Raw genomic sequence first — 12,279 nt, forward strand, 5'->3', positions numbered from 1 at the left:
AGATTGAACATTGTGTGAAGGAGCTATTAGTCATTTACTGAATTTGTCATTTTGCCGGAAAAATGGCCGACTTTGGCACCACACCCAGGTCAGACCCATGAATGTAAACGCACCGTTTTAAAAACTTAAGATCTCATATGTCTCCTGAACAGTCTCACCAATTTTGAAGACCGACAAACAAACTCCCTCGGTGAAAAGGTCTCAAATGTGCACCCTGTGAATCGATAAAAAATCGATCCAAAATAACCGATTTCCTGTTGGGTTTGGAATATCAGTGCCAATGCTTTTTTTTGGAGCCGTTTTGGACAAGATATAGACTCCCCAAATTTCATCGCTCTACGCTGGCAAACCCTAATGTTATGGGCCAATTTTAAAATTTCAAGGGGGCGTCACTGAGACATTTTGTTGCATTTTTTGCAACGTGGCAAATTGATCGAAATTTAAATTTTGCCACATCTATGTGCAAATTTTGGTGACATTTCGTGCATGTTTAGGCTCCAAATTGGCTGTTTTCATTTGCCCTGAAAAACAAACAAACAAAAAAAATAATAATAACAAGGCCTGCAAGCAGGACTGAACGGGCCCTCGCAATTTGGCGCAACTCGGACGTCACGCAACTCGGACAGTGTGCAGGTCAGGGTGGTGGCAGATCGTCCTCTCTAATCATCTCATGAGGACCCAACATGCTCGAAAGTCACCTCTTCACATTCACACACCTAAGAGATAAAAACCCTTATTGGAGAGAGTACTACAAAAAAGGAGGCGCTACTGAGATGTGCAGCCAAGCCCTTTTTCAAAAGCAAAATGAATCTTCTAACTGGGCCAATTCGACTAAGTGTGCCAAATTCTGTGGCTCTATAAGCTGCCTGAGTCTCTGAAAAAATTAATTTCCTTTTTATGGCGAACAAAGGGTCGTCACCGCAACAGACAGAAACATGTGGACATGGGCCATAAAATAAGTATTACAAAAGGTCTTGAAACTACAATGACCAACCTGAAAAGAACTGGACATGTATTAGAAAAATTAGTGACTTTCTATTGCCACTAGTTGGCGCTGTAGGGTTGCTCAAATGACCCCTAGAGGACCCTTCAGAGTATGACTCTCAACAAGCACGAGAAGTTTGGCGCAGATATGTTGTATCCATAGGCGGAGTTTGACTTTTGGGGCTGTGAGGGCACAATATGTTGATGACCCCAAAACGCAATGTCAGCAATAAAATTCACTGACAAGAATATTTAAAATAAGTTGACAATGAGGGTTTTTTGTTTCTCATCATTCTTGAGGGGAATTCTAAATCAGGCTACTTCGGCAATACTTTTCGCCAAGATTGTCATCCATTGAATTTGGTACGCCCGCCGGTGCCGTGCCAATGTAGTAACCCCAGTCAAAAATTGTATCCCCTGGGCGGAGCCATATCGTGGTAGATCTGTGTCTTTATTATTCAATCAAAAACAAGTTGCTTCAGTTAAAAAAAAAAAAAAAAAAAAGTTGCTTCAATCAAAATATGTATTTTCAACCAAAAAAAAGTCGCTTCAATTAAAAAAAAAAAAAAAAAGTGATTTAATATAAAAATAAATTTGAAACTCAGTTAAAAAAAAAAAATGCATGTGAAAACCATTTTTCTTTGATTATTTATTTATTTATTTTGATTGAAGTTTTTTGATTGAAGGGCCACATTTTGGCCAAGAATTTTTTCTCTATTATTCAACCCAAAAAATAGGTTGCTTCAAAAAAATATAGATTTTCATAAAGAAAATCACTTCAATCAAAAACAGAAAAATTTCAATCATAGAAAAAAAGTTTTCGAATGCGAAAAAATATTTGAGATTGAAAAATTTGCATTTCAACACAAAAAGTTTTCTTCGATTGAAGCAATCCTTTTTGTGTTTGGGCCATATTATGATTAGGACATTTGTGTCTAATTCATTCAATCCCCCAAAAAGTTGCTTCAATCCAAAAAAAAATCAATCAGAAAAAAATGTTTTTTAAAATATTTTTTTTCTCTAATATATATATATATATATTAAATTATAGGCAATGCACTTGACTAAGGTGCTCGAAAAAAAATATAATTTCGACCCATTATAAATTCTGTCATTTTTGTTGCAGTTTTTTTGCTTTACAACTTATAGATATATAGGAAAATTCAATTACATGCAATGACAATTTTCGGCCACGGGGGAGGGGCTGGCCCCCCTTTAAAATCCGCTTATGTTTGGCACCCCGCCCAGGTAAGATCAATGAATGAAAAGCACCATTTTGAAAATTTAAGATCCCCTATGTCTCCTGAATAGTCTCACCAATTTTGAAGATGATCCAACTAACTCCCTCTGTGACAAGGTATCAAATATGCACCCTGTTAATCGATAAAAATGTCACATTTGATCCAAAATATCCGATTTCCTCTTGGGTTTGGAATATGGGTGCCAATGCTTTTTTGGGAGCCGTTTTGGACAAGGTATAGACTCCCCAAATTTATTTGTATCACCCCAAAAAAAATAAAGATCTGCTTTTTAAATTCCAAGTTTTGGTCCTTTATTTTAATTCAGCAGTGAAATGCCATGAAATACAGAAAATAATGACGTTACAATTCTCAACCATAACCTTCTAACGTCAGAGAACCTTTTTATATGAACACAGTACACAGTCATGAAAAGTATCAAAAAAGTCGCTGAACCTTGTCCAAACCAAACCAAAAAAAAAAACAAAAAACAAACAAAAAAAAAGGTTTTCTCACCAATGACATAAACATGTTTGCTACAGTCCCAATTTACCTTATACATAGGCGGATCTGCCGGACATAATGCTTCATAAAGTATGCACAGAGGTACAAGCAATAAATACACACATTAGGTTTAAAGCCTTACAGCTATGCAAAGCAGATGCAGAAAAAAGCAGGTTTTTGCTACTCTTAGCCATGAGAGTGAAAGGGTAAAAATTCCGGTCAAAGAAACGCAGATTGGATTTTTCCTCTTTAGAAAAAAAGTCAATGAATGGCTCCACCGACGTGAGTTTTTTTCTTTACATAAGTATGCACAGTTATCAAAATACGGACAAAATGAACCCCAGAAAATCCAGACGATCCTAAAATCTAGTGGAGGAGCAATTTCTGGAGGTCTTTCTGGTATTATGTGCAAGCAACTATTTTAGACATTTTTTTTTTCATGAATTTATACAAAAAAAAAAAACAAAAAAACCCATGCAAATCTACAGGTAATATGCATTCTGTGGCTGACCCTCCCCAAACTCTGAGGTAATGCATTTCTATGCATTTTTATATGTATCGCTCGGCCATCCTCTCCGATTCTCGCTATTAGTTCTGTCCACCAAATGATTTTTTTTGTTTTTTTTTGTTTGACATGCATGTTTAAAACACAATATTCCCTTACAGGTAATCTATACATCAGCACTCTACAAATGTTTGAGGACAACCTATTACAATGCAAATCTTCAGTAAACGTGTGGTGGGGGAAAGTGTAACAGCGTCGTAATCCGTTATGAGCAGAGGTAGAAGATTTTTTTCTTTCCAAAGCCTTAGGAACAAGTGGGAGAACCCTTTTTTTGTTGGTTTTTCTTTATTTGGCGTGGTAAGATTTTTGAAGAAAGTCCTTCTTGTTGACTCAAGTTAGCAGGTCTGGTGCGTTCTCAAAGCTAAATGCTAAGTCGGTTGGTTTGTAGCTCGTCCGCTTTGGTCGTGGCAGGCTGACAAGTTGCCGTCGCGCCGGTTCTTTGACGGGATTGGCCCCGAGATTTGTTTCGTTTCCGTGGTTTAAGCTAGCAGATCGCAGTTCTGTGTTGACGTAGCGTCGTCTCATGAGAACTTTTGGAGAAAGGTGGATATTTGACGACAATTCGAACAGAAAGGGAGCACGAATCTGTGAACGTTTGAGGATTTTAGTACCACGTTTTGGCACAAAATGTGGCTAAAATGTTTTTTCGTGAGGAAAACGTTAAAATTGCTTCTAGTTTTGAAATGGATACATCAGGAGTGTCAAAGCCATTCAATAGTCAAAAAAATCGCTGGATAACACTATATGACAGCTGTTGTAAGCATTCCTTAATGCTCATGACTGTGTCATGTCATAATTATGACGATCTTGTGACGCCACTGTCAAATAAAGTGTTGCCAAATACCATAACTAGGAATTAATGAAACAAATAGAAGAGTATCTGAAGATATATATAGCACAAAACATGAATTTTGATTGTTATTTACATCTGAAGCGCTGCAATGCATGCTAGGAGGCATGATGGACAACAACAGCGTTGACAGCAGAGGTTGACTGTCTCCCTCAAGGGAGCAGCGATGGCCAAATGAAGCTTCTTGAAACAATGAAGCTTTGCAGCCAATTGGTTCGAAGCTTCATGGTGGTTCATTTGGTCTTATGACAGTCGTATGATGACGCTGTCACATAAAGTGTTACCGGTTAATACCTTTTGGTTTAAATATCCCATTAGACAGTGTGGCTATCTATGAACAAATGTCGTTTTCGTGTCAAATTTGGTGGGTGGCGGCTTATAGTCAAGTGCATCTAATAGTGCGAAAATTAGTTGTTTTTTTGAACGCCAATGTCAAGCGCCGTCAAGGGAACAGGAAGATGAGCATTCACACCCGATTCTTCCAGTTTTAGTGAAAAGGATGTCTATCGTTGTCAATGGCGGGAAAATATGTAATTTAACCTTAATTCCTCTAATTTTACAATAATTACCGTTTAGACATATGTGGACATCACCTTGTAGTGGTTGCCGCCATTAATGGGGTGTTTACACACCTCAGGAGCAGCCCAGCGTCAGTCAATGTAAACAGTAACGTTAGCTGCTGGCTGTGTACTGAAGGCGGCACACCTCAGCAATGGCGGACGGGTTAGTTAGCAGATATAATATTAAAACTGGATAAAATGTCGTCATAGAAATCAATTGGAGCTAGCATCTTCATTTATTTATTTATTTTTTATATTAATGTGCGCTTTTCCTCGATAATGGACGTCGTAGGTGCATCAGATGTGTTCCCGGAAATAATAAGCCAAGATGCTAGCGAAGATAATTGGAAAACAGACATCTTTGGACAGATTTTTACTGGGAAAATCCCACCTGACGAATCAGAAGAGGACCCTACGCCAAGTCCACGCTGCATAATATGTACTTTTTTTCCCTCATTTTGAATCCTGTGGCTTCTAGTCCAGTGCAGCTTATTTGTTTTGATTTGAATTAATAGGCAACACTTTGATAGCGGTGTCATAACACTGCCATAAGACTATAATAAATATGGCATGATGCTATCATGGGCATTAATGAATGCTTATGACAGATGTCTTTAAGTGTCATTCGGTAAATTATGTCACTAACTCCATTTATGTCGATTCAAAAGTGAAACAATGCTCATGGCAGTGTCAACTCATAATTATGATGGTCTTATGGCGCGAAAGTGTTACCAAATACAATAACTAGCACTTAATGAAACAACTAGAACAGTAACTGAAGATAAAATTAGCACAGAACATGAATTTTGATTGTTATTTACATATAAAGCGCTGCCATGCATGCTAGGAGGCATGTTGGATGACAACAGTGTTGACACCAGGTGGCAGCAGAGGTTGACTGATTCCCCCAAGAGAACAATGATGGCAAAATGAAGCTTCTTGAAGCAACGAATGACTGTCAGAAGACCAAATGAACCACCATGAAGCTTTGAACCAACTGGCTGCAAAGCTTCTTGAAGTAATGAATGACTATCATAAGACCAAATGAACCACCATGAAACGTTGAACTAATTGGTAGCAAAGCTTCTTGAAGCAATGAATGACTGTCATAAGACCAGATGAACCACCATGAAGCTTTGCAGTCAATTGGAAGACCAAATGAACCACCATGAAGCTTTGAACCAACTGACTGCAAAGCTTCATGGTGGTTCATGAACCAATTGACTGCAATTGACTGTTGCAAGACCAAATGAGCCACCATGAAGCTTTGAACCAACTGACTGTAAAGCTTCATGGTGGTTCATTTGGTCTTATGACAGCTTTGCAGCCAATTGGTTCAAAGCTTCATTGTGGTTCATTTGGTCTTATGACAGTCATTCATTGCTTCAAGAAGCTTCATTTGGCCATCACTGCTCCCTTGAGGGAGACGGTCAACCTCTATTGCCACCTGCTGTCATCACTGTTATCATCCAACATGCCTCCTAGTATGCATTGCAGCACTTCAGATGTAAATAACAATCAAAATTCATGTTCTGTGCTAATTATTTCTCCAGTTACTGTTCCAGTTGTTTTATTAATTGCTTGTTATGGTATTTGGTGACACTTTGGCACCATAGGAGTATCACCAGACCATCATAATTTTGAGATGACACTGCCATGAGCATTATCTCACTTTTGAATAGACATAAATGACTTGGTGACTTATTTGCCGCATGTCAGACAGCATTCACCAATGCTTATGATAGCGTCATGCCATATTTATTACAGTCTTATGGCAGTGTTATGACGCTGCTATTGAAGTGTTGCCCATTAATTCAAATCAACAAATAAGCTGCCCGTGGGGGACACAGTCAACCGCCTGCTTTCAACACTGTTTTCGTCCAACATGCCTCCAAGCATGCATTGCAGTGCTATAAATGTAAATAACAATCAAAACTTACCGTAATTTTCGGAATGTAAGCCGCCACCCACCAAATTTGTTACAAAAACGGTATTTGTTTATAGATTAGCCGCACTGGACTGGACTGGACGCATCTGTCCTCAATGTGACCAGATGACCAATTTTTCATACTTAACAAGTTTTGATTGTTATTTACATTTATAGCGCTGCAATGCATGCTTGGAGGCATGTTAGACGAAAACAGTGTTAACAGCAGGCGGTTCAAAGCTTCATAGTGGTTCATTTGGTCTTATGACAGTTTTATGGCACCACTATCAAATAAAGTGTTACCAAATACCATAACTACCAATTAATGAAACAATTGGAACAGTAACTGAAGAAATAATTGGCATAGAACATGAAAATTGACTGTTATTTTCATTAGTAACACTGCAATGCATACTAGGAGGCATGTTGGAACCCAACAGTGTTTACAGCAGGTGGCAGAAGAGGTTGACTGATTCCCCCAAGAGAACAATGGTGGCAAAATGAAGCTTCTTGAAGCAACGAATGACTGTCAGAAGACCAAATGAACCACCATGAAGCTTTGCAGCCAAATGGTTCAAAGCTTCATGGTGGTTCATTTGCTTCTTGAAGCAATGAATGACTGTCAGAGGACCAAATGAACCACCATGAAGCTTTGCAGCCAATTGGTTCAAAGCTTCATGGTGGTTCATTTGGTCTTTTCACAGTCATTCATTCCTTAAGGAAGCTTCATTTTGCCATCACTGCTCCCTTGAGGGAGACAGTCAACCTCTTCTGCCACCTGGTGCAAACACTGTTATCATCCAACATGCCTCCAAGCATGCATTGCAGCGCTACAGTTGTAAATAACAATCAAAATTCATGATCTGTGCTTATTATTTCTTGGATGAAATCTTTCATGGAGGTTCAGCCAATTGGCTGCAAAGCTTCATGCTGGTTCAACAAATTGGTTCAAAGCTTCATGGTGGTTCATTTGGTCTTATGGCAGTCTTTTGATGCCTCTGTCAAGTAAAGTGTTATTGGTTACTATCTTTGGTGTGAATATCCCATAACACAGTTGCGGCTTATAGTCCAGTGCGGCTATCTATGAACAAATGGCGTTTTCGTAAAAAAAATTAGTGGGTGGCGGCTTATAGTCTGAAAATTATGGCAATATTGTCCACAAAAAAAAAAAACCTATCAAAAGCTTTCCAAGTTGTTCTATATTTGATCCAATTCGTTGACGACTAGCAAAAAGCGCTTGCTATTTTCAGAACTTCAGTTAAAATGCAACATTCTCCTAAAGTTCTCATGAGATCCGTTTTTTTTGGAGACAGAATTTGTCCAACTTTGGTTTCCTGACCCCAGAAACGTAGGTTGGACTTAAAGCAACAACACTTTTGTAAGCGCATCCATCCATCCAGATACAGTAGATAAAGAACGTGACATGGCTATTAAGTCGTAATATTTGCTCTTCAGTTGGTAACCAAGCCACATCCATTTCCACTTGAATACTATTTGGCTTTGCTAGATATTTCGTCTAGTTTGGTTCGTCGGTGGTTCAGTGGTGACGTGACAGTGCCGTTTAGAACAATATATATTCACCAGCTTGTTGAACTTAAAAACATTTCAAAAAGAAAATGACTCTACACTCTACACAAATGTTTTGGTCATGATCCACTTTGATATTGAACTCCTCTCTGGCCTGCAGCTTTTTTTTTGTTTAGAAATCTGCGGTACTAGAAGATCCGGTCTTTGAGGAGCAATCCCAGAGGTTAGTCGAAGGTAGTTTTTGAAAGCTTCATCTTGGTCAAAGTAGCTGAGTTTGGCGTCTTCTGTCAATACGCTCGCGTGGGCTTTGGTTTCTAGCTATTGCCTGTGACTGCTTGCAGGTAGACAAAGCTTTCAGAAGGTTGCTGCTTTCCAGAGTGGCTTTTTAATTTGCGTCCTAACTGTACCGCAGTTTTGGTTGCGATCGAGGGAATGGCATTTACAGTCGGTGTCTACGATGAGAAAAGCTGGGGGGGAAAAAATAGTCGCGACGTACAAGCGGTGACACAACAGACTGAGTTGAATCAGCAATCGTCTCTAGACATCAACAACTAATGTGGCTCGGCTTATTCACAAACAAAATGGTCCTTTTTTTTTTTTTTTTTTTTCATTTTTGGCAGAATTTTTGTGTTGTCCCTCCTTAGTGGCCACGCCATCTTGAATTTTTTTTTTTTCCACGCGGGCATCTCATGCCTGACGTGTTCCGAGTTCGGGATCCCAAAGGGCTGCAGCTGAGAGTTCCTTTGGATGCATGCGCAATAAATAGTCCCAGTGGTGCGAAAGAGAAATAGAGGGAGAAACCAAAAGTTAAGAGTGGGGCGGCAGTTTGCGTGAACTTTGTGGAGTGGTTCTTTTTCCGAGTCCGGAAAGGAACAAAAAAAAAAAAAAAAAAAAAAAACACCTTTAGAAAAAGGAAAATCACTCTAAGTCTTCTGATAAGTTCCCTTCCTCCAGCTCCCGGTCGTCGTCCAGCTCTGGACTGTGATTGGCTGTCGTCACCAGAGACATGGGACAGTCGTCGTCGTCCATGTTTGGAGGTTCCTCCTTGACGTGGACGGGCAGCCTATGAGACAAATAAAATTCCCAAGTGTTTTTTTCCAAACTATGCAAAATTTCATTTCACAAGAGCAATAAATGCATTTTAAAATGAATTAGGGCTGTCAAAATTATTGCGTTAACGGGCAGTAATTTTTTAAATCAATCACGTTCAAATATTTGACGCAATTAACGCACATGCCCCCGTTCAAACTGTTAGTCCACTTATTACTTGTGTTTTTTTTTTGGAGTTTTGTCGCCCTCTGCTGGCGCTTGGGTGCGACTGATTTTATGGGCTTAAGCACCCATGAGCATTGTGTCATTATTGACATCAACAAAATTTTACAAATTTTATTAAAACAAAAATATTAAGAGGGGTTTTAATATAACATTTCTATAACTTGTACTAACATTTATCTTTTAAGAACTATAAGTCTTTCTATCCATGGATCGCTTTAACAGAATTTTACTAATGTTAATGCCATCTTGTTGATTTATTGTTATAATAAACAAATACAGTACTTATGTACCGTATGTTGAATAAATATATCCATCGTGTGTCTTATCTTTCCATTCCAACAATAATTTACAGAAAAATATGGCATATTTTATAGATGGTTTGAATTGCGATTAATTACAATTTTTAAGCTGTAATTAACTCGATTAAAATTTTAATCGTTTGACAGCCCTAAAATGAATTAAAATACCTGAGCTCAACTTTAAATGGTGTAAAACAATTATAATAACAATAATTAGCTTAAATGCTATAAAATGCAAACTTTTTTTTAAACAATGCTCTTAAAAAAATCCTTCAAACAAATGTTCCCACAAAAAAACTGCTAAATAAACCTTAAAACTAAATTACTAATGCATAACAGCTTTTCTATCCCAACAATCTGGTCCTTCGATCCTTACATTGTCATTTTTGAAGAGAGGTTCCAAGCATCTAGTTGTTTTATCATATGCCATTTTCTGTTTGTCTTTGAGCTTTTTCTTCTTGACAGTCCAGTTTTTAGTTTCACGCACATTTGGTATTTGTGGAAGTGCGATGCGCAATTTACAACCCATGATTTAGTATCCCATGAAATAAGGATGCTGGATGACGACATGAGGGGTGGGATTAAATCAGTTTTTCCTTCTTCCCACTCCCGTTTGAGTGCAAATAATTATTTGACTCTATTTCTGTTTCTTTGTGCATGCTCAAAATAAAAAAGCATCATCATCATATTAGCTCAAACAAAAACTTAAAACCTTATGTTGGTCTTAACAGGGAGCAGCTAGATCCAGCTATGTTCGAGGAGTTATGTCCAATGGAGCAACAATTAATCGTTTAATCGACAACTAATCGATTAGCAAATTAGTAGCACTAACCGCGAGGCGTAGTAGGGATTAATGGGAGGTGCACATCAGGCTACAGCATAGGGTCTGAAGGACATAGTACCTTTTCTCGTAGGCACCGTCTAACTGTTTCCAATATTTTCACACATTTAATATAATCAGTCAGGGAATAGTATCGTTTCTCGTATTTACTGTTTGACTGTTTGTCTTACTTGAACACACCGAATACAAAATCAATAGCACTCATATCATAGTTTAAGGAGAACAAGCAGAATATAGGGCATAAGAGATACATGACGCCTTGCATGACATCTGCACCACCAACTCGCAATCAGTTCTTCCGGACAGTCCAGAACAGATGGCGGGACATCTTGTTTTGACAAGGAACATCCAATAAGGAGTAACCCTCGACCGATAAACAGTCTCGATTCTTGGTTAAAAGCAAAAAAAACGTGCAGTTAGCATTTATTTTACGTAAATATGTCGACGTCCAATGCTAGTCTGTTGGTAAATGTAGCTAGCGGCCGCCTGATATACACAGAGCTTTTCTGGTTAAAATTCTCGTAAATAACTGCTTAAATCTCCAAATTCTTTCTAGATATGGACGTAAAACAGTCTCACTTCTTAGTTAAAAGCAAAAAAAATCATGCAGTAAGAATTAATTTTACATAAATATGTCAAATGCTAGTGTGTGTGTGGGCGGCGCCCTACTTGAATGTGAGGCGCAGTGCATGACCGATCTGACCCGTCAATACATGATGGAAGTCTATGCCATAACTTAACATTACGACATCATCTTAACGCCATCTAGTGTTGTTTGAATGCTTCAAAACAAACTTTCAAAAACAGGTCATATATTATCCACTTCACCTTGCCTTCTAAACCTCTCCTCTTGAAAACAGCTAACAGCTAACGCTAGCCCTTAAATAGCAGCTTTGTTCTAGCATACTGTGGCTATAAAATCCTTTCGAGTGTCAACGGCTAATCAACGCTAGCATCGCGTTCTCTCGTCGTAGCAAATAGTGGATGTCCAACCATTTAAAATAGTTCTTTTGTAGTGAAGGAGATGGTACCTTTTCTCGTATGCACCGTCTAACTGTTTGCATTATTCTAACACACTTAATATAGTCAATCAGGGAATAGTATCTTTTCTTGTATTTACTGTTTGACTGTTTGTATTACTCTAACACATCCAACATAAAATAAATAGCACTTATACCATAGTTTAAGGAAAACAATCAGGACATAGGGCATAAGAGATACATAACGCCTTCTTATCATGGAAGCCCAACATGTGCGTCATGCAACTGACTGAGCAAAATTGACGCTGACAAGCACACAACTGCACCACCAACTCTTGCAATCATTTCTCCCGGACAGTCCAGAACAAATGGCGGGACACCCTGTCCCAACACAAGGAACACCGGAGAACGCCCTATATCCAATTGATAACACGACTGAAAAGACTCCAGGAGCCCTTTTGAGGTGGCAAAATCCTGCCTGAGGAGGCAAAATCCACAACCCTTGTTGCTCTGACAACAGTAACTCCCGAATCCACCTGTGAAATCCAAACAATAGTTCTAAACAACGCCCAAGCACACCCTTCTTCTGCCCACAGCCCACCTTGCGAGAGCCTTCAAACGACTGAATGTTTAACTAAGCATTGTCATTTTTTTTTTCCCGGGAACCTTTTGTTGACATGTGATATAGTGACCTTGGATCCTTGCCTGGGCCCCTCTGTGCTGTATGAT

At 38.7% G+C, this 12,279-nt stretch overlaps 1 protein-coding gene across 9 annotated transcripts in view; it reads right to left on the bottom strand.

Annotated features, from left to right (window-relative positions):
• Window positions 1-7,455: 7,455 nt before the first annotated feature.
• foxp2 (forkhead box P2) overlaps window positions 7,456-12,279 on the bottom strand; it is a 195,189-nt gene continuing 190,365 nt past the window's right edge. For 5 of the 9 annotated variants that reach the window (XM_057854892.1, XM_057854890.1, XM_057854885.1 and 2 more), the window contains one exon: window positions 7,457-9,218. In XM_057854892.1, the coding sequence (XP_057710875.1) occupies window positions 9,074-9,218 (145 nt within the window). In that variant the 3' untranslated portion in view covers window positions 7,457-9,073. Of the gene's footprint in view, window positions 9,219-12,279 lie in introns of all 9 variants that reach the window. The other 4 variants (XM_057854886.1, XM_057854889.1, XM_057854888.1 and 1 more) reach the window with 1 other exon arrangement.

Source organism: Corythoichthys intestinalis, chromosome 13 (genome assembly GCF_030265065.1).
Source record: "Corythoichthys intestinalis isolate RoL2023-P3 chromosome 13, ASM3026506v1, whole genome shotgun sequence".
NCBI lineage: Eukaryota > Metazoa > Chordata > Actinopteri > Syngnathiformes > Syngnathidae > Corythoichthys > Corythoichthys intestinalis.